The sequence below is a fragment of the Chrysochloris asiatica genome, unplaced genomic scaffold (assembly GCF_000296735.1).
Source record: "Chrysochloris asiatica unplaced genomic scaffold, ChrAsi1.0 scaffold00072, whole genome shotgun sequence".
NCBI lineage: Eukaryota > Metazoa > Chordata > Mammalia > Afrosoricida > Chrysochloridae > Chrysochloris > Chrysochloris asiatica.
In genome coordinates this window covers 10,306,922-10,329,530 of record NW_006408590.1, presented here as the reverse complement: position 1 = coordinate 10,329,530, position 22,609 = coordinate 10,306,922, and the positions used below count along the sequence as shown (strand labels likewise).

Genomic DNA, 22,609 nt, shown 5'->3' with positions numbered 1-22,609 from the left:
AGTGTTCAAACCTTTGTGGATGTTAGACTTCTTGGGGGGACTTTTACAAACTACAGGTGCCCAGGTGCTGCCCCAGTCTGATTAAATTGGAGGCTTGGGGGATGGGACCCAGGTGTCTGTAACTCACTGGCTTACAGGGAGAGTACCCAGGCAGCTGAGCTACAGAGTCAGGAGCGCAGAGCAAGGGGTGAGGAGGGGTCTGGAATCCCAGAAATGTCATTTTGGAATGTCACTGGAAACCAAACACAGTGACTATGACTATAGTGAGGGGATTCGGAAGCTAGCAGGCTGAAATAAAAGCCCCACCAGCGTTTATGCTTAAAAGTAAAGTGAGTGTGTGAGGGCATCGCTTCACTCATTCACCAAACGTTTGCTGAGCATCGCTTATGAGGGCTGCTGGGAACTCAATGGAGTGATGCCTGTAGCCCATTCCAGACCAGACTCACGGAAGCCGCACAACAAAGGTTAATTGGAAAAATGAATGAATTGGTTCTGTCATGCATCTCATGTAATTTTACTATCCAAACTACAGCTTACTAATTTACTCCTTCCAGTGAGCTGAGTCCGAGGCTTTCCGTGGGTAGGGCTATCTGTGGGGAACCCCCAGACACTCCCCGTCGTCCCCCATTCTCAGGAGCAGGGATTGGAAAGGCACCTCCTTTCCCAGAATGGAGGGAGGTGCTGCAGGTGCCAGGAGCTGTTTCTGCCCTGTCTTTTCTCAGCATTGTGGCCTCACACAATGGTGGGATATTTCCTGTCCTGACTAGAGAAGAGGGATATTGTAAAGACTTAACTTGGGCAAAAACACAACACAGGATATGGGACCCTGAGGACCCCATGGACTTGAAAGGGGCAGGGCAGAGGCCAGGTCATGGTTCAGTTTATGAACATTGGAGTCACACAGGCATGGATTCAAATCTACCCCTTCCCCCATTTACTAGCCATGCCACGTGGATAGTTAACTCCTGGGGTCCCATTCCTAGCCATTACACCTCAAGCTCAGTCATCATCCGTCAGTGGAGGCTTGTGTGTCTCTACAATGCTGGACAGGCATCAGTGGAGATTACACACTAAGACAGACTAGGAAGAAAAGCCTGGCGAACTATTCCCAAATTCCATCTAGGAAAGCCCTAAGAATTGTTATGGTCCAAACTGCATCCATGGTGTGGTGCAGGACTGGGAAGTGTTTCATTCCATCATACATGGAATCAACATGGGTTGAGGCCAACTTGACAGCTACTAGCAGCAACAACGGATGCTAAGGATCCAATCAGATCTCTTAGGATTTGAGTGATTGGCACATAGAGATGGAGGTCGCTCCTCTGCTGAAGTAACTGGGAACTTTGCACAACAGCTCAGCCCAGAGCTGGTTGTTAGAGGCTGGGAGAAGAGGCCAACTGAGATTCCCGTGGTTGGATCTCCGGGGAAGGGCCACGGGGTGGTGGAGAGAGTGGGGATGTTGAAAAAGAAACCACATTAGCATAAGTTCTGGCAGAGGAGGGCCTGCCAAGTATTTAATTCAGCTGTGAAGTCAAGACTGGAAATGAAAGGGAAACTAAATTGCTATTGTAGGTCGAGGTGACAGTTTCAACCTCTGCCTGTTGGCTCCAGGGTAAACAGTAATTAAGCACGAAGGGAGCTCCTTCTCCTTAGCCACAAGCATCCTTGGAGGAGTGTGGGCTGTGCTCTCTGACTTTGGTTTCTTTTTTCTCTCTCTCCCTTTCTGTCCCATCTCTCCCTCTACCCCCCAGGTGACCTGGTCTCCCGTGCAATGCACCACATGCAAGGCCGACACCCCCTGTGTCCAGGCACCAGCCCTGCCCGGCAGGCCCGCCAGCCACCACAGCCCATCACCTGGTCCCCGGATGCCCTCCACACACTCTACTACTTCCTACGGTGTCCACAGATGGAGTCCATGGAGAACCCCAATCTGGACCCCCCGAGGATGACCCTCAACAATGAACGGTAGGCATCCTCCCGGAGCTGAGCACCAGATGACGCACAACACCAAGTGTGTGTTGATTGACTAAGTGACCGATTCGGTGAGAAAGAGGCTGGGGTTGCAGCCCTGGAGCAGGGCTGCATTGCAGACCCAGTAGAGATGGGCTGATGTGTTTGTACTGGGATGTGGGTGGACGAAGGCCTGGTCCATTGGGCAGGGGACTTTTCTCCCTGGGCAGTTATAGCACCATGTCTCTGAGACCCAGGTAGGCTTTAGACTCCATCATGGCTTTGTCAGCTCTAGCATTCATTGGCTGGGTCTCTCTGAAATCCATCTGCTCCGTGTATAAAATGAAGCATTCACGCTGCCCAGGAAGATGGTGGTGAGAGTTGAGTACTTTGAGAAACGCACTTAGGACAGCCGGGGTAACCAGGGCTTTGAGCTAGTTTTCCTGGTTCAGTCAAGGTAGGTAAAGCAAAACCAAAATGGACCTAAATTTGTGAAATGTGGATGTACTGATGGCACTGTAGGATAAGCACCAGACTGCTAACCACAGGGTTGTCAGTTCAAACCCACCAGTTGCTCCATGGGAAAAGATGAGACTTTCTGCTTCCATAAAGATTTACAGCCTGGGAAACCCTAAACAGGGTCATTATGAGTCAGAATTGACTTGATGACAGGCCATTTGGTTTAGATTTTGTGTGTACCGAACTGGAAAAATTACAGGTCACCACCTGGTTAGAAAGGCGCTCTGGTAGCGAAGTGGTTACGAATTGGGCTGCGAACCTTAAGGTCAGCAGTTCGAAACTACCAGCCGGTCCATGGGATAAAGATGAGGCTTTCTGCCCCCCGTAAAGATTTACAGCCTTGGAAACCCTGTACAGGGTCACTATGAGTTGGAACCGACTCGACGGCACTTAACAACAACAACAACCTGGTTAGAAACATACTCTGCCTCCTGGAAAACAAGGGCAGTGTGCACATCTCTTGGATAGCAGGGTCAGAAATGACAGTTTAAAGATGGTTGCCAACTGCTTCACTTTGAATGTGTGTTGCTCTCCGCAGTCCTGGGAAGGATGCAGTCTCCCTCACCAGGCTCCTAAAAGGGCTCACTACACCTCTTCCAAGTCTGCCGTTCCAGAGCTTCCACCCAGAATTTTTTTTCTATTCCTGTTAGCATTCTGGTACACACACATTTGACAAATTCGGGTCTGTTCTAGTTTCGATGCATAGACTCTGACTAAACTGGTTTGAACCAGTTTGAAGCCCTGGTGGCGCTTGGTTCTCTTTCACTGGTAGCTGCTGTCATCACTATTGTTAGAGGTCTGAGGCATGCTTTGACCAGTATGCTCATTTTGTGGATTTAATAGAGTCTCTGAGTGAATCCAGGCCTTCTGGTCACTGTTTTAGTATCTTTCTGAAGGGTCCCAGCCCTTTCCCAGCTGGAGTCAAAGTCACCAGGAGCAGATGTACAGGTTGTGCACTGCACAAGATGACCCAGTGAGGGTCACAGTCAGTATTACTCACTGAGACATGGGTCATGTCAACCTGAGGACAGGAGTCTACTCAGATGGCCTACAAGCATGTATTCATTTAATGCACGTTACCAGAAAATTCTGGTAGTGTAATAATTAAGAGTTGGGCTGCTAACCTCAAGGTCAGCAGTTCAAAACTACCTGTGGTTCCATGGGAGAAAGATGAAGCTTTCTGCTCCCGTAAAGATTTACAGCCTCAGAAACCCTACACAGGGTTGCTATGGGTCAGAACTGACTCAACGGCACATAACAACAACAATAACAACCAGAAAACAGGTACTCTTTGCAACCCCATCTTGTAGGCAAGGACGTGGAGGCACAGGGAGGTTTGGTAACTTGCCAAGATCATACAGGCTGTGCTTGTAACCTCTACACCATACTACCTGCCATTAAGAAAGACCCAAAGCAATAACAGCCCAGTTCACACACACTGGAGTTATTCTTGCTGACATTCTAACAACATCACTGTTTTGTTTCTCTGAGAGATGGCGGGTCCTTGCAGGGTAGAGGCAGGTGGCCCTGAGCCTAACTGAGAACAGAGAAGGCCACAAGTGGAGGCCTGGCACACTGGGACTCTAAAAACTCCAGCTCCTTTCTGCACAAGGAGAAAGGTTCCCCGAGCTCTGGAGGGGTCAGCAGGGCTCCCCCAGGACATGCTGGCCTGTCTGCCAGGGGACATCGAGGGAGGGCAGCTGGGCACCAGGCCACAGATGACTATATGGCAGTCTGCTTGTTCGGATATTTTTAGGGTGACCTCCTTTTAAAGCCAAAATGTGAAGATTTTTGGATTATTTTTTCCTATGTTACTACTCATTCAGTATGATTCATGGAAAATACCTTTGCTTCAGATTTATTTATGACACAGTATGGTTTTTAAATAATTAGATATTTAAATGCATGCATACATGTATGTGACCACTCTTAATTCTGTTGTTACAACCACAGACAAGCACATCAGATCATCAGGACTTCCTGATGCTGAGTTTTAGAGAGTCAGGGGGCTATGAGTGGATAAGGCCCAGAGGGACGCTACAAAGACATCCAGTGGGGCCTGGCTCAGCGCTGATACGGAGCACACCGGGTAACCTGGCTGCCCATGGTCCATGACCCTGGTTAAACTGAGGGCTAAAGCTCCTGGTTCTCCTCTTCCAGTCACCTTTGCTTGGGTGACCAGTGACCAGGCCATGGCCTAGCACCCTAAGATCCTTACGACACAGCGAGCAAGCTGCTGCCTTTTCCTCTTCCCCAGATGTTTTTCCTTTCTCCTTCCCTGCCACCTCCTGCTGCCACAATTTGTCCACAAAGCAGAAACAGCTGGGGCCTCGGGTCTGCACTCTGCCTTTAAAAAGGTGTCCTCCCTATTTCTGTTTCTTTCATACCCACAATCAGCAAGGTAAGGGCTACCATGACCTCCATTTTACAAACGACACAGGGTCGGAGGTCACTCAGCGTAAGTGACCGAGCAAGGATTCAAACCACACCTCTCTGACCTCAAAGCCCTTGTCTTTCATCTTGGACCAGGCTATGCCTCTCTCAACTGACCACTGAGTCCTGGCCCTGAAGCTCTAAGACAAACAAGGTGGGCCCTGGCCTCCTCCGGGGCCACTCCAGCCTCACCTCCTCAACTCTTCCTAGACACTTTTCTTGACGTAGCTGGAGCCTCCCTGTCCTGCCCCAGGGAGACTTTGTCACCGGCAGCTCTGCATCTCAGACACCAGCTCCATACAAGACAGGGTCCACCATTCAAGATTAGTCACAGCTGCTTCCCCGCAGGGGTGTCATCACCCAGGACTCAGCTGGGAAAGTGAAGGGACTTCCTGTCTCAGATTCAGAGGGCCAAGGGAGAGCGGGAGTCTCCTCCCTAGAGTCCTGGAGGAGAACTGGTGAGCAGCCAGCTAAATGTGGGCCTTGCTGGTGCCAGGGGGCAGAGGAATAGACTGAGGCCACATATTGAGCAGAGGAGAGCTCACCTGTCATCATCCTCCAGGTGTTGCCTAGGGAAGTGGGACTAGAGGATCTGTAGACACACGTGGTCTGCCACCTCAGTAGCCCAAGTGCTGGAAGTACCTGTCATCAATCAGACCCCAGATATGGTTAGAGGGCCTGGGGCAGAGGCAGAGAGAGGTGAGCTGATTCTCTGATCAGAGTGCAGGTCCGTGAGGCCCAATTGCATCTGCAACCAACTTCAACAAAGATGCTGGACCCTTGAGGAGAGAGGCCAGGCAGGAAGACTGGGAACAATGGTTCACTATTAGTTCCCCAACGAGGGCATTTGGCCCCTTCCCCTGGTGGACAGTGAGGAGTCCGACATGGACACAGAAGAGGATGGAGGCTACAACAGTGATGTTGCTAGAGAAAAGGCCATCGATTACACCACTATGTAATCGATGCTGTGAGCATCAGGGAGATGGAGGACACCAAACCACACCAGCAACTGAAAGAAGTTTCAGTGGAAGAAAGGTGTCTCTGTTGAGCCAGTCCAAAGCTAAAGAACAAGAGAGCCCACATTCCATGGAGGTCAGCCTCCCAGAGTACAGAGCAGATTGGAGGTGAATGGAGAGCAAATCTGGAGAGACAACGAAAAGTATCCAGATCGTTCTCCTTTCGTTTCTGTTGTTTTGTTTTGTTTTTCCTAATGGAAACTGATATTATTATCACAGATGAGAACCTCAGACCATTTTAATGTTGAACAGCAACTTCTATCATTTGTAAATGCCTTTGGATATTTATTACCTAGTATTGATTGCATCTGTATGATTTTTTAAAAATCAATAAGGATGCTACTAAATATAACCAAATCAATGTCAAAAATCATTAAAGGTGTTTGAAACTCCCTCCCCCACCCCCCCCACCCCCCAAAAAAGTACTTAATAGTGCCCTTTCTTGCAGGGACCTCAGACCTGGGTCCATCTTGTGTTCAGTTTGCTAAACCAGGAGGAGAGTGGGAGGACTGGCCAAATTCTGATCTAGGATGGACCCATAGTGGACAGGTTTTAGCAAGACTTCCAGATTAACACAACTAGGAAGGATGCCTAAGTGATCTGCTTCTGAAAACTAGCCAGTGAAAACCCAGGGGATTACAACATAATATTGTCAGGTATAGTGCTGGAAGATGAGCCCCCCAGATTGGAAGATGCTCAAAATACACAGCAGCCGCAGTCATAGCCGTGGACAGGAGCAAGCCAGTGGTTGTGAATATGACGCAGAGCCAGGCCGTGTTTCATTCTGTTGTACGTGGGGTCACATAGCTGACTTGACAGCAACTCACAGCAGACTTAAGTGTGTTCAAACCAGGAAAGCACTTAGCTCAGTGCTGGCTCATAAAACAAAAAGTGTTTCTTAGGTGTGGCTGCCATTGCAGCAATCATAAGCAAATTTAGTGGTGTGTTTAGCATCCAGGACAGACTGTCTTCATGGACATGGTATGACATTTCTTGTCTTTGCCAGTGCTGCCAGGGTCAGTAAGACTGCTGCTCTCACTACTAATAAATACAGTTCCCCACTACTGCTCAGTATAGCTGACACTCAGGGAGCACAGCTCAAGTGAGTGCCTCCCTGCAGTAGCTCTTACTTCTCCCTCTACTTCGATGATCAATGGGGGAGGGGTACGGGAGAATTATAAAGACCGATATACATGATTGAGTCCCCAGGCTACCAAGAGAGGCAAAATTGAGACAGAAGAAAAAAAAAAAAAAATCACAAAAGCCACCAATGTAAAATGAAACTCAGTTGCACAGTAATGCATTATGTTAACCTTCAGGCTCTAGAGCCAACCTGGATTCAAATCCCAGCCCTGCCACTTACCAACTGGGTGGCCTCGGGTATGTGTTTTAGCCTCTTCTTAGTACGGTGTCCCAGGAACTCCATGGGCTGATAATATACGTAAAGCACTTAGCAGAGAGCCCGGCACACAGTGGGCATGTCATTTGTCATCCTCATCAGCACCCTCATCATCAACAGGCTCTCAGACAAGCCTGGACTTGGGAGGTGGCATGAGAGAAACCTGAAAGGATGGCCATGGGACAGACAGGTAGAGCGGCATGAACAACTAATGTCACAGAAGGACTTACTTCAGCTGTTTCAAAACACTTATTTCAAAGCAGAAGTGGATCTCTCTTTTAAAAATGCCAAAATCAGGTCTTGTCAATGTTTGGAGTCATCACAGATGGTTGTTGATCCAGACAAATGCTTCTAGGTCAGCCTCAAGTGGTTCTCCAGCAAAGGCGGGCATCTGCAGCATGCCTGAGGTGTGATGGGTGGAATCCCAGCCCCTCTACCTCTGGATCTGTGGTCCGAGCACATTCCCTTACCTCTCAGTACCTCCGTTCCCTTGTGTGTAAAGCAGTGCCTATCCCCACCCCAGGTGGCTCCCCAAGTCTTGGGGAAATGCCCCCGATACAAATGAGGTACCACCAAGAAGAGAGGCGCCTCTTTGTTCCATTCCAGATGCTGAAGGGGGAATGTCTCCCCTCAGATGAACACTTTACATAAATGAGGAGCGTCCACAGACAGGCTCGGCGTTCACTAAAGAAGCAAGCTCGTTAATCTTTTGCTCAGCTTGCGAAAGTGTTTTCTTATCAAATAATAGAGATGATGGCAATGGTGACTTTATTCTACTGACTTGTGGTTCCCTTAAATACCATTTCAAGATTTGCACTGTTAAGCTCTTCCCCCTCTTTTCTTCCCCCCTTTTTTGTGCATTAAATTTCCATCTGTTTACCCAAACTGGAAGTAAAAGAGATGAGAGTAGCTGTTGGGTGACTTGAGTACATGTTTCCCTGTATTCCCTGGACTGGAGCCTCTAGTAATGTCTATGGTGACTTGTTTGTCATCGTCTGCAGCCTCCCAGCCCAGGCAGTCTCCATCACCTTGCCTTCTCGTTTCCTTCAAGAAACTTTCCTCTATCTGAAATCACCTGGCTCATTGGTTTATTTACTTGTCTGTCCTTGTCCCGCTCAGAAATATAAGTGCCATGGTTCTGCCTTGTTCCCTAGTGTGTCCCAGTCATAGCGGACATTTAAATGTTTTGTTCTGGAACCTAACGGTTGGGCTCTTTGGAATCAGAAAGCCTGAATTCTAGATTCCCTGCTCTGCCATTTACTTGTTGTGTGGCTGTGGACAAGTTAGTTGATTTCTCTGGCTTCAATAGTCTCAGCTTTAAATAGAAAATCGACTTAGCGTGCATCAAAACGTGTTGGTGAGAGAGCCAACAAGGTAAAGGACTTATTATAGATTAATTTCTATGACACCCTAGTTTTTGTTCTCCATAGTCCAACCTATGGAAGGACTAAATTAATGGAATTGTGTTTAATGTGTAAATAATCCAAAAATACATGTTTTCTCTTCCTCTCATGCATACACATACCTGTGTACACTCCTTCAGTCCCGGCCCCTCATGTCCTCTTCCCTCAATCTTAGTAGTAGCCAGGGACTCAGTAAGTCACAGAGAAGATGAGGTAGACCAGATAGCACATAGGGCTAGTACATGGGGTCTATTTTAAACAGCGATACTTGATTTATCACAACCCCACATCCAAGGCTTTCAAAGAACTTTAAAAACCAGATTCCTTTCCCCCCACAGGCTCACAGGCCAAATTGACTGAGTACCAAACACTCTGTAAAGTTAATGGTGTGTCCCTGGACTGTTCTTCCTGGTTTGACCCTTATATCTATGTGTGGTGGGCAGTCATTGCTGAGTTTAATGGTGAAAATCATTGTCAGATTCTTCCCTGAAGCTGTGACGTATTTTCTGAAAGAATAGGTGGCTTCCAAGGGCTGAGCTGTAGACGTTTACATGGGCAAGAATAGAACCATCTAGAATAAGGTTTATAGTTTACAAGGAACCTTAAACACAGAGCTATAGAAGGAAAATGTTACCACTCCTATTTGCAGATGGGCAGACTGAGACCATTAGAGAGTAACTGGTTCACCGGAGATCACAGCAAGGAAAAGGTAGAGACCCAAGCTCAGGCAGAGGTGGGATTGTAAGAATGCCCTGAATTCACGTTGTCCCTTCTCCCAGGAGAGATACAGCCAGGGACCTGGGAGCCTGGCCTCTGGGTCAGTACCTCCTCTCCGGGTCAGTACCTCCTCTGTCCAGTGTGATGTGAGCGGGTCTCTCTCAACCACTTGGAGCCTCTTTCCCAACAGACTTGAGCTCACTGGCTCTGGGATGGACATCTAGTCAGTATCTGTAGAGGAGCAAGCCAGGGATTGGGCGCAGACAAAGACAGTGGCAGTGCTAGATACCAGGATCCTGGCTCAATGCTGGTGGAGCCCCTGGGGGCTGCCAGTTGCCTACGACTTCCTGTCCCATTGTTGCATCTGCCAGTTTTCTCAGAAAAGGGAAAGACTGGGAACTGCCGGGCCTCGGGGCTTCGTTTGTTTGGAGGGCTTTTGCGATAGGACAGGAACAATCCCCTTTGTCTGTAGTCTTGCCAGGTTCCCAGTGCTGGAAAGTTCCAACTCTGAAGGGAATTCACTTTGTTTTCTTAAAGAAGGTGGCTTCCAGAGCTGAATGGTAGGTGGCAGACACTGTAGATAGAGGCAGGAAGGGGCTTAAGCTTCTGACCAACCTGCCAGGAAGCGCTTCAGATTTCTCTTCAGTATAGAGTCTAGCAGCTGCATCTTAGCCTCCTGTTTTGCTTTAATATTTGCAAAGAAGCCTCCTAAGAGGTCTGGGGTAAATCTCTTTGGCCTCAGGGCCCAAACCAGCCTCCCATTCCCCAAGCTGGCTGACTTCAGGCCCTGTGGCTGTACATGGTTAAGAAGGAAGGAGTTCTGTAGGTGAGGTGTGGTGTCAGGACAGAGCAACGAAATGGACCCAAGCAGACCACCTTCTCTCCATCATACCTGCCTCCTCGTTCTCAGCTGGCCAGTGGGGTCCTAGTACATTATGTGGGGCTGTATTTTACCATAAAAGACCCTAGAGTCTATTATGTGCTATCTAAATCACCTTGTTGTTGTTGTTATGTGCTGTGGAGTCAGTTCTGATGCATTGTGACCCTGTACAGGGCTTCCGAGGCTGTAAATCTTTATGGAAGCAGAAAGCGTCATCTTTCTCCTGCGGAACAGCTGGTAGTTTCGAACTGCTGACCATGAGATTAGCAGCACAATTCGTAACCACTACGCTACCAGAGCTCCTCACCTGTTAAACCTCTCAAAGGCTTGGTTTCTCCATTTGTCATATGTGGGCTAATAATTATACCTGCCTTATAGAGCAGCCGTGAGGATGACAGTGTGAGTATGCGCAATGGCCTTGTACCTCCTTGACCCTGAGCAAACCCTAGCAGTGAGGCCCTGCTGCTCGGGAGCAGTGCCAGACTCTCTTCCGTCCTGGAGCCTGCGCTGTGTTCCCTTCTTTCTCTGGCTGGGTTGGGTGCCCCCTCCTGCCATGATCCCATGACCTTCTAAGTTCCCGTTAGAGTCTTCATTGCGCATCAGGAAGTTTCCCCATAGATGCATGTCAGTCAGCTCACAAGAGTCCCACCCTCTGCCTCTTCCTAGAAGGTTCTGGAAATGAAACAGCCTGATTGGCTCAGCTCTCTGCCCAGACTGAGGGGTGGGGGCGGTTCATGCTGTATGACTATCTTCCACTGTATCCTATTGGGAATACCTATCCTGAGAACCTAACAGGAAGTCCCTGGCCCCAGAGGATATCTGTGAGATCAATGAGGCAGGACAACTAAGCCCCGGGTCCTTTCAAACCCACCTTGTGAGGAGCTGATGAGTGGTGGCAGGCACCCTCGGCAGGGCCTCTTTGTAACGTCTGCATGGTAAAAGAACTAATGGTTTCTGTCAACCACCACCAGACGCTGCACACAATTCAGGAGGAAGGGCTCTTTCACACAGCAGCAAGGAGTTCTGTAGGTGAGGTGTGGCTGACAGACCAAGGGAGCCCCGCCCCAGAAAAGTGGAGGAAGACTTACTTTTACAGCACTCTCTCCAGGTGTGTCCTGCTGGGCCAGCTGCTTGCCATACAGGTGACCATGCTGGGAACCCCAGCCTGAGAAATGGGGCACATGCCCCAGACCTTTGGGAGGTTGGTATGAGCAAAGGGTGGTGGCCAGCTGTGGTCTCAGCTGAAATCTATACCATCTCGCCCACATAACACGATGCCACCCTGGAGTCTGGCCCACTTACCAGACACATGCCCACGTACCCTCCACCAAGAGCTCAAGGCCACGTTGACATCTGCAGAACCACAGCTGCCTTTTCCCTTCCTTGACATCAGCTTCATCCCAGCATAAGTCCTATGAGGGTCGGGTGGACACCTCCTTCAGGATGGGTAGGCACAGAGGGCCTGGCAGAGGGTCGCTGGGGGCAGAGGCTCTTTAGCCACTTACACTAACACCAGGTGATCATATGCTCCCATTTACCCTGGACAGTTCTAGTTCTCACATGTTGTCCTGGGGGTGTTGGTAATAGCACTGCCTTCCCCCCTCAAAAGTGGCCCATTTGGGGTGATGACTTCCTTGGTTACTCTCCCTGCCCTCCCTAAGATAAATGAGGTGAGGCAAGGTCCTGAAAATGGAGGGTCAGGGCTGATTCACAAGTCTACGCAGCAGTGAGGACTCGGGAGTTTGGCTCTGGCGTGACTGCCTATGTGAAGTTCCCACTGCCCCTTACCAGGTATGTGAATGAGAAGTGGCTTCAGCTCACCACCTCTCAGGTTCCTTGTTTATAAAATGGAACAATACTAGTACCCATGACACAGTGCCAGTCAGTTACTGTCTAACTCCTGGAGACCCTGTGTACGTCAGAGTAGAACTGTAACTGTGCCCCACAGGACTTTCAGTGACTCATTTTTCCAAAGTTGATTTCTAGGCCTTTCTTCCAAGGTACCTCTGCATGAACTTGAACCTCCAACCTTTTGGTTATCAGCTGAACATGCCACCAGGTACTCCTCCTAGCATAGGTTTGAGGATGAAATGAACAGACCTATAGGCAGGATATCAGACAGTGTCAGGTGCTCAGAAAATGCTCAATGAATGTCAGTTGTTACTATTTCCTTATTATTCCTGCTGCCTTGGAAGCCAAGCCAGGTGACCCCACTGTTATACATTCGGGTTCATGCCTGGCTTTAGACAACCTTCGTAGGCAGGCAGGACAGTACCTGGGAAGGAGCAGAGAGACAGCTCACAGCTAAGAAAGACTTGGTTGTATTCTAACTTCATAACCATTTATGTATCTGACCAAGTGGAGCTATATCTGCTGTTTCTAATACATACCAGATGAGTTTTAATAAGGAAAGGAAAAGAAAGTGTATTTTCCCCACATAAAGCCCTAAGCTGGGCCTCCATTGGAAGGAAGTCACCCCCACACAGATTTTGCCCTGGGCTGGCCCCAGGTCTGAGCAGCATGCAGGAGACGGGCCTGGGGTCAGAAGATAAAAGCTTGCCCAGCTCTGACTCCAAGCTGGGCCAAACCATTCTGGTTTACCAAGCAATTCTAGAGAAATAATTAGTCCAAGATGTGAACCGGACTAGAATTACTTTCTTTGTGCTGGGAGTGGGGTCTGACTTCAGTGGGTCTATGTTGGTTTATTCTACATGGAAGTTTTGACTTGGTTGTAGGCCACAGAGGCTCTCCGGAAATCATAGGGAGTCACGGGGAGAGCCAACCATGATCATCCCAGAAAAGTCTTCTGCTGTGCGGCCTCCAGCAGCTGGGGAAATCTGAGACAGGTGTCAGCCCAGCCCGTGAGGCAGGCAGGGAAGTCTGTAGGGTGCCTTGTTTCAATAAGACCCATAAGAAGGGGTGAGCTCAAGGGGGAAATTACTATACTTGGCTCTGACTCCCACTGAAGGTGGGGCAAAGTCAGTGGAAGAATTTAGGGCTGAGGGTGGACCACATTCTGGCCACCCCCTCTCCTGATCAGCATCTTCGGTTCTCTGGCCTGTCCCTTTCAGATTCCTCTCTGGGACTCTAGGGTACTCATTTAGGAGTGAGACATAGTGGGGAATCTCATTAGGATGCAAGCCTGAGGCATACTGCGCCTCCTTGAGTCCACCCACAGCACCGAGGTCCATTGGTCCTGGGTTGAGCTTGGAGTGGTTGAGGGATCTTGCCACATCCGGGTTGGCCTGAGTACTTGTGTCCAGTTTCTCATGGTAGGTGCCGAGGGGTCATACCTGCTGCCTCAGATACTCGCCCACCCCCTTGGGGACAGAGGCACCAGATCTTGTTCTACCTGGGTCCCCTTCCCACAGCCTCCGGTTCCAGGCTTGTGCCCCATCTGCCCACTTGCCTCTCTCTTCAGACTCCTGCCCACACCAAGGACGAACAGAGCCTGCTTTGAGCTAGAAATTGGAGGCGTTTCCTGTTCCATGTTGTTTAGACATGGCTTATAGGACTGTAATCCCAATAAATCACAAGCTTGCTGACTGGGGCAGAGTTTATTATTTTTTTTCCAGGCTGCAGGGACCTCTTAAAAACCAAGACCTTAAGAAGTTTATTCTTTCTTTTCTTTTTTTTTTTAAGAGGGGAAAAAATGGCTTTTACAGGCCTGGGCCTGTGGAGGGACCTCCTGGGACCACTGAGTTGAAATCATCAGGTTCATTCATATGATGAGTTTAGAGTATGAGGCAGAGAAACTGAACAGCGGCATTGGGCCTGGCCTTCCTTGCTGCTGAACTGGGGTGGGTTGAGTCACTGAGACTTTGTGGGTTTCCGTGTTCTTCAGCAAAGAGAGGAGTTGGTCTCAGAGGAACTCCTGCACTCTTCATGTATAAAGATGCCTTCATGGGGCTTCGCTCTTTCTGACTGCGTAATGTCGACTAGGTTGGGCCCCACACAGCATCTGGGGCATGTAGCAGTTATAATTCCATGCCCACCTCACCCACCAATATCCAGGAGATGGTCGGTGGTCTGGGTTCCTTCTTTCTGCCCCTTTCCCTGGCCAGTTTTCTGGACTGCCTGGAAGTGATTTCCAGATCACACTTGATGTTGTTGTGATTCCCCCCACCCCCACTGGTTTTCGAGTTGGAAGAGAGTAGGTGGTGGGCAGCTTGCTGGCAGCTTTTGCAAGCTCTTCATGTTTATACTTGCTTGGAGTGAGGAGTGAGCAGATTGGCTGGCCTCTAAGAAGCCTGGAGCTGAAGCATTTAATAAGACCAGATTCCTAGAGCCCTTTTTTTTTTTTTTCTGTTCTGTATTTTCTCTATCAGCAGATACTCACATAATAATTCATTATGGTGTGGCACTGCGGGTTAATGTGCTAGACTGCAGAGTCATTTGAACCACAACGTCAGTGGTTCAAGCTCACCAGCTGCTCTTTGGAAACCTTATACAGGGTCGCTGTGGGTTGGAAAGGACTCGAAGGCACTTAACAACGTTTATTGAGAACTTAACCTGTGCGGAAGGCTGTGCTAAGCACTTTACATACATCCTTCCAGCTGCCTTATCAGCCAGTCCTACTAGTCTAATGGGGAAACAGAGGCTGAGAAGAGTGAGGTAACGTGTGAAGATCACACAGTTGGATTTCTGGGGAGTGCCCTGGATTTGAACTAGGCAGTCTTCTTCCAGAGTCCAACCCCTCTCTCACTGTGCTGGCAGTGGAGGTGGAAAGACTAGGGAAAAGTGTTCTCAGAGTGGAAAAAGTTGGGACGCTAGGAAGGCACGCAGTCTGCCTGAGGTTGCGGAGCCAGTTCAGTTGCTTCAAGGAAACTAGAACTTTGTCTCAGGAACAGGGCTAGAATCCACAGATCCCTGAGTCAGGTGGGTGACAGGCAGCCATAGGGCACTCACTACAGGATCCACCAGACTTAGTGTATCTGGAGCCAAAGCCCAGCCCTGTCCACTGTCTTCTTAGGGTCTACTTCAGTTCCAGTTGTCAGTGACTCAGTTCAGACTCATGGTGACCCCATGGATGTCAGAGCATAGAGCTGAACTCCTTAGGTTTTTTCCAACAGCTGATCATCAGGCCTTTTTTCCAAGGCATCCCTGGGTAGATTTGAACTTCTAACCTTTCAGCTAGTAATCAAGTGCTTGAACTATTGGTACCACTCAGAAACTTCTTAGTGACCTGCTACATTTTTCTAGGGAAGTGGTTCCCTAACTGTGTGATCTGGGGGTCCCTGGGGTCCCAAATTCTCTTTCAAAGAGTCCATAGGGTCAAAACGATACTTATAATATTAAGAGGTTATTTCCCTTTTGGTCTCATTTTCTCCTGAGGCTGCAGTGGAGTTTTCTGGAGGCTGCATGCATGTGATTGATGTTATTACACTGACAGCAGATGGGCTGTGAACTTGTGTGATTTGTAGCATCTTCTCAGTTTTTATTTATGATACAGTCAATATCGACAGATAGTACACACTTAAACAAAGATCAGTAACTGTTCCGAGCACGAAAGGGATCCTGAGACCAGCGTTCTAAGGTATCAGACCTAGTGAAGGGAAAACTCAGAGAGCAGAAGGGCTGGGCAGAAGGGTTTTCTTCAGCCCTGACCCACTCTCCCGGTTTTAGAACTGCAGACTTTTCAACCAAGCTCAGCCTAGGGGAAAGGTAAAAAGAGAAACAACATCAAGGAACAAAAGCTAAGAGACCTTGGAGACAGCAAACATCCACCATTCCCAGCATTCCTTCTCTGGGGCCTTTTCAACCTGGCGTTGTGACGCAGGCAAAGCCATTGCAAATGGGAGTTTTTATAGGGAGTTTCCAGAAAGTCCAGTAATGTGGGCCAACTCTTCTCAGCATGCTCAATGGGCTAGATGGTATTGTCAGAAACGAAACAGTAACCTGGGACCCACAATCCTTGAGAAGGGTGAACCGGAAAATGTCCATGAATTGCTTAGCAGCTTCCCTAGGCTACCTTGTGTGCTTTGTCCATCTCACCTTCCTGAGGACCACAGGCCAGAGAGGTGGCTAGACCAAGGAGAAAGGCCTAAAGAGGGCAGTTTCAGGTTGGCACATCGTTATTTGCACACCAGCGGACACCAGCCACCATCCCCAGAGGCAGAAGGATTCAGGAAATAGGAGCCACTCCAGGTATCTTAAGTAGGAAGGGATTTGATGTAAGGAATTAGGTGCTAACAGGATCATTGGAAAGCCTCCAGGAATGACTCCAAGAAGAATACAGAACCAGCCTATCAGGGGGCATTGCTACCTCTGAGGACACCCCTAGATCCAGGAGTTTGAACACATACCCCTGGAGCTGCAATTCAGGTCTGAAGCTGGATTCAAGAATCTCTGTTCTCCATTTCACCCTAGTACTGTGGCTGGCTCTGAAGCACCTAGAGGAAATGAACACAGGAATAAACAAAGCTCACTCTTTCATGACCTGGCTTGTCAGCAAAAACAGGCAACTGAGGGTGCAGTGGGGGGCCCAAAGGTGGCCTCTGCCTCACACCCATCCACCGGACCTTACATCTCCTCTACCTGCATGGTAATGTTGAAAGGAATTTGAATCCAGAACCCTAGTTGCAAAGGCATCTGGAAAATGTCGTTTTCCGGGTTTTTTTTGTTTTGTTTTGTTTTTTTGCATCGTCACCAGAGGCAATGAAATGGAGGCTAAACAAGCCAGTCTTAGCAACATCTGCTGAGGTTATCAGTTCTACATTTGTTCGCGTCCAAGTTGTAAGAAGCACGAAGCAGAATGAATCAAGACATCACCTGATTAGACTTCCTGATTCCCAGAGTTCCCTCTTGGATTACCCTAGTACAGCTGGGAGATGCCTGTGTAGAGGTTTGGTGGCCACACTTGGTGGTTTGCCTTGGCTGTGGGCCACAATAGTGAAGAATGACAAATTCATGAATCATTTTTTTGCTTACACTTCAGTCTCCAATACTGACAGCTTAAAGCCTTCTCCTTGCGTCCGCAGGACAGATAGATATATAGAAGTCAGCCTCTGAGCTTGTCCTCCAGCTTTACTGTATAAAGTTAAAACTGTAAAACTCAAACATACTTGAGGAGAATTCAAATGGGCATTTATAATCAAAGGAGATTTTATAAGCAGAGAGATCAGTCATGAATGTCGTGCTGTTCCTTTTAAGACTACACAAGTTGCCACTGCCCCCAACCCCATAGAATCCCAACTCCCCACTCTTAGGAGTCAACATTTGTTTGTGTTATTGTTGTGTGCTGCCAAGTTGATTCCAACTCCTAATGACCCTTTCTGACCAAATAGAACCGTGCCATTGGTGTCTAGATTGTAGTTTTTATGAGAACAGATCACCAGGACTTCTGTCTTGAAGAACCATTTGTTGTTGTTGTTAAGTGCCAATGAGTCAGTTCCGACCCATAGCGACCCTGTGTAGGGTTTCCGAGGAGTGACTGGTGAGTGTGAACCGCCAACCTTGCAGTTCAAATGGCTTTGCAGCCTGGCACATTAACCCACAGCGCCACACCATGGGATGGGCTCAAATCACCAAAGTTCTGGTTAGCAACTAAGCACTGCAACCACTGCACCACCAGGGCTCCTTGAGTCAACACTGTTCCCTTGAACATTACACACCATTCTGTTCGGTACAGAAATATGATTTCATTCATAACTAAAAATTTAGATGTTTTCTATTAAGTTACTACGGTCTTACATACTTCCAATCATTCCGCAAACTGATTGTGAACCTATTGCTGGGTGTGTTTTGAAGAATATAGAGACATCGTTTCTGCTCTAAGGAGAAACAATCTTGACAAGAAGATGAGACACGTCTCTGGAAGAGAGCGTTCTCACCGATCTTGGAGCAGAAAGAGTTTTTTTTTCCGAGAGTAGGGGATCCCAGAAAATTTTGAAAAGAGATAGCATTGGAACCTAGTCTTAAAGATCAATAGGGTGTGGGCAGGCTGAGGTGAGAATGAAGACGTGGGAATGAGCAGGGAAGATGTGAGCACCCCGACTGCCCAGTGGCTGGTGTGTGCTGGTGAGAGGAATGAGAGCAGAGCTGGAGACTCGATGAGCTTGTATATCCTTGATGGCCAGGGCCAAGGAGGCTTTACTATCCTGGGGCCCTCCTCCTCACGCCAATGAGTACACTCAATGAACCAGTGAAGAGATTCAAACCAGGGTATATCTTCTGAAACGACAGAACCAGAACATCAAAATAACTTCTCAAATGAGCCACCCTCAAAATCACATTATTCTGTTTTTAAAGTATCCTTTGCCCTCAGAAGAGACACGTCTAATACTTTGGACGTGACCTAAGCTTTTGGAGACCTGAAAGGAGTGATCTGAGGGCAGACTTTAGCTGATTCTCCATAGCTGACTGTCTCAGAGCTGAGGGAAGAATGGAGGCCTTCCTGTTCAGAGTTATACTCTACCTGCCTAGGGAAAAGATGGCTGTGGTAGCAGCGGCCTGATGCTCAAGGAGCCCAGGACATCACAGGGAGTGGGGATGGGGTGGGGGGAGCCCACTCCTGACTTCGATGAAGAGTGGAGGTGGCAGGCATCAGGAGGGACTGTGCTGAGCACGGAAATGAGGGCCAGGTGTCAAGGTCACCTGGTCCTGCAGCAGGGTGGGGAGGAGGCACCATCTCTTCTGGGCAGAGCAGGCTGGGTATCTCCAGAATCCTGAAGCTAAAGACTGGCCTCAGGGGCCCCACCATAGTAGCAGGATCTGTTGGACTGGGAATTGGTCTCCTGAGGGCTTCACCACAGGAGACTTGCAGAACTGGCAGAGGACATGAGGAAACCTGCCCTCAATATGGCAGAACCCCACCTCCCTGGATGAAAGAAAGAGCTGGGTGGAGGGAGGAAGGGCCTGGGGAAGGGGCTGGGTGAGGCCTGAGTGGCAGTACCTCTGTGCTCCCAAGGCCAGCGGTACTAGCCACATTCCTTGTGTATGGTGCCATCTGGTGGTTCTAGGTGTCCCCTGACGTTTATAACTCAGAGGCCTTGTTGGATGGCCTCTCCCTGCTTCCATCTAGCTGCCCCATGCATGACTGTGGGTTCTTAGCTGCTACACAAGCTCGCTGGGACCATTCCTCCCAGGAGAACATGGAACCTGCACTAAGCTATGGACAACTGTAGCTTTGCACAGAAGTGACACAGAGCTCACCCAGGTTCCACTGAAGAAGGAATGATTACCAGCCATGCATGTACAGTGTGGTATAGTCTGACGAGGTAACACAGTTGCTAGTGACAAGGCTGGTTTTGGAGCTGGGGTCTGTTAGCCTCTTTCCTCTGCACCCTACCACCCAGGAGACAGTCTATCCCTGTGCTAAGAGGGGACAGGAGTCCCCAATTTCATGAGTTGGCAAACCCCTCCCCTCCTTTCGTTGGCCAACTGAAGTTGTGTTCTTGACCTGGCCCGTGACAGGCTTCCCTCTGGCCCATGACAGGAATGGAGGGATACATCGAGGTATCTTTGAGAAAAAAACTCAGATTTTCTCCACAGGCTTGGAGTTTGGGTGCTCTCCATGTGGTCCAATGTGGCCATTCTCTGAGAGTGCTTGTGCTGAGGGGGGGTTTCCTGCTGCCCTCCCGGGAAAGCCTCACCTTCTTTCCTCCCCTCACAGGCCCTTCATGCTGCTGCCCCCGCTGATGGAGTGGATGCGTGTGGCCATCACATACGCAGAGCACCGCCGCAGCCTCACCGTGGACAGTGGTGACATCCGGCAGGCAGCTCGCTTGCTGCTTCCTGGCCTGGACTGCGAGCCCCGGCAGCTAAAGTACGGCCCTGCAGAGGGGAGGGGGTCTGGGAGGGGCTGCAACCCATGTGAGCTTCTCTAAGGATTTCCTCTGCAAATACCAACTTACCCTGCCAAGTCAGTTCCGACTCCTAGTACCCTGTATACTGCCTCCAAGACTCTCAGTCTTGGAGCAGAAAGCTTCATCTCCTGCGGAGTGGCTGGTGGGATTGAACTGCCATCCTTGCAGTTAGCACTCCAGTGCTTAGCCTATAGCACCACCAGTACTCCGGGTTGAGTATTAGAGCTGATCGATTCTGGACCTTGGCTGCTTTTCCAGATGCTTCTTTAGCCCATGGCTCTTTGGGACATTTGGGGGTAAGGAGATGATGTGGGTCCTTCCCTTTCCTCTATTCCTGAAATTGCCACCATTTTCCTGAACACTTACCAGATGCAGGCCACGTGCTGAGCCTTCCTCTACACACATTATCTTAGTCCTCAAGACGACTTTTGAGAAGGACTATACAATTAGTTTGGAGGAAGAAACTGGTGATAAGGACTAGTAATTTGCTCACAAATACTCAGCTAGCAAAGTGGCCAAGACAAAATTTAAACTCAGGTCTCAACATAGCCCCCAAGTCTGAACTCTTAATTTCTTTCCCAAACTGCCTGCCTCTCTTATCTTGGACTAGTCTCCTAGAGTTCTCCCCTGACCTGTGAGAACCTTGCATCTTCCTTTGGCCACTTTCACTTGGTCTCCAGGGTGCCTGGCCTCAACCTTGACCTTGTTCTGGGATGTGAACTTTCTACACTTTGGTCCAGCCTGGTATTGGAAGGCTGAAGCTGCCTATTAGAGATGAGTAGTACACCCTCTATGGAGCAGGTTTTATCACAGCTGGGATTCAGAGCTGCTCACCACTGTCTGTAATACTTCTGAGTCTTACCAGCAAGCCCTCCAGAGAGGAGAACGAATCTGACTAATAGTGACCCTATTTACAACAGAAAAAATAAAGCCTTTTCTCTGTCATGTGCCATCCTCACAAATGTTGTTAGGTTTGAGTTCATTGTTGTTGCCACGGTGTCAGTTCACCTTAATGAGGGTCTTCCTCTTTAAGTTATGGGAAAATGGAATGATCTCATGGAATTTTCCCACAAACTTTTTGGTGCCCCTCCATAGAGTCACTTGGCCACAGGATGTTTATAGACTGGGTACAGCCTTCTCTGTGCAAAAAGTATACCACCAAGTGCCATGGCAGAAGCCCAAGCTGGCTTCCTTCCTCCTGGGAGCATTCCGCAATAGATTGTTCTAGATGGGGCCTAGTTTTCCCACTAGTGGATGGCTCTAAAGAGCTCAGAGCCTATCATTGTTTCTGTATGAATAGAAACGAAGAGTGTATGTGTGCTTCTTGTTCCCAGATGTTCCCAGCTGAGGCCGGAGCGTGCCTAGGCCAGTCACTGCTGACCTGGTAGTAGTTCACAGTCCTCCCTGCCCGCTCCATCCTCACGCCACACCTCCAGCCCAGCAGCCCAGCAGCCCAGCAGCCCAGTCTTGTTGAGGGCTAATGTCCCAACAGAAAGGGCCCACACTCAGTCATGGTCACACACCCTTGTGTCTCTTCTGAGCAGGCCCGAATGCTGTTTCAGTTCCTTCCGAAGGCTGGACGCCAGAGCAGCCACTGAAAAGTTCAACCAGGATCTGGGTTTCCGCATGCTCAACTGCGGTAGGACGGACCTCATCAGCCAAGCCATTGAGGCCCTGGGGCCAGATGGGGTCAACACCATGGATGATCAGGTAGGTGCCGAGAGCCTTTGAGGTCAGGCTTAAGAGACCAGAGATGGGAACTTCAAGCGCCAGAGTTGGTGGCAAGTTTATGCCTCGATTGGCTTGTGCTTTTCAGAGGTGGGCTTCTTTCTGGTCATGTCTTACCTGCTTCAGGGGTGTGTTTTGAAGACTTCACTAAACTCCCATGGAAAACTTGACCTGTGGACCCAGCTTCCCCTTCTGGGAGGCTGGATACTGTCCTGGTGCAGGGCTAGGAAAAAAAACAAGGCTCAACTTGATCACTGCTGTGGATGGTGGGTCATAATCACTGACACTTGTATTCAAGCAGGCTCTGGACCAGGCTCTGGGATCCAGCCGTGAGCAGAACCCATAGAAATCCCTGCCTTCATGGAGCAAACATTTTAGTTGCGGGGAGTGGAAGGTTGAATGGACAGATAAAAAGAACCATAAACATGTAGCACATAGAACATGTGAGATCACGAAGTGAAACAAGAAAGGGAGTATGGAAAGTGTTGGAGGTGGTTTATAATTTTAGGTAGTACTTAGCTTAGGGTTCTGGTTTGGGTTGGGTAGTTTTATTTTTGCTGTGAACCACTAACATCTAGCAATCCCTGTGTTTCAGGCATTGTTCTAAGTACCTTCCCTCAATTAACTCACTTAATCTGGACAGCAGCCCTAGGTCTAGGCAATATTATTCTCCCCATTTTATAGATGAGGAAACTGAGGTACAGAGAGGTTGTAACTTATCTAAAGCCACACACAGCTAGTAAGGGGGCCGAGTTGAA

General features: G+C 49.0%; 1 protein-coding gene across 1 annotated transcript in view; it reads left to right on the top strand.

The window, feature by feature from the left end:
• ABTB2 (ankyrin repeat and BTB (POZ) domain containing 2) overlaps positions 1-22,609 on the top strand; it is a 206,348-nt gene that overhangs the window by 163,393 nt on the left and 20,346 nt on the right. The window contains exons 3-5 of the mRNA XM_006864882.1: positions 1,752-1,965; positions 19,931-20,083; positions 21,668-21,833. Of these exons, the coding sequence (XP_006864944.1) occupies positions 1,752-1,965; positions 19,931-20,083; positions 21,668-21,833 (533 nt within the window). The remainder of the gene's footprint in view (positions 1-1,751; positions 1,966-19,930; positions 20,084-21,667; positions 21,834-22,609) is intronic.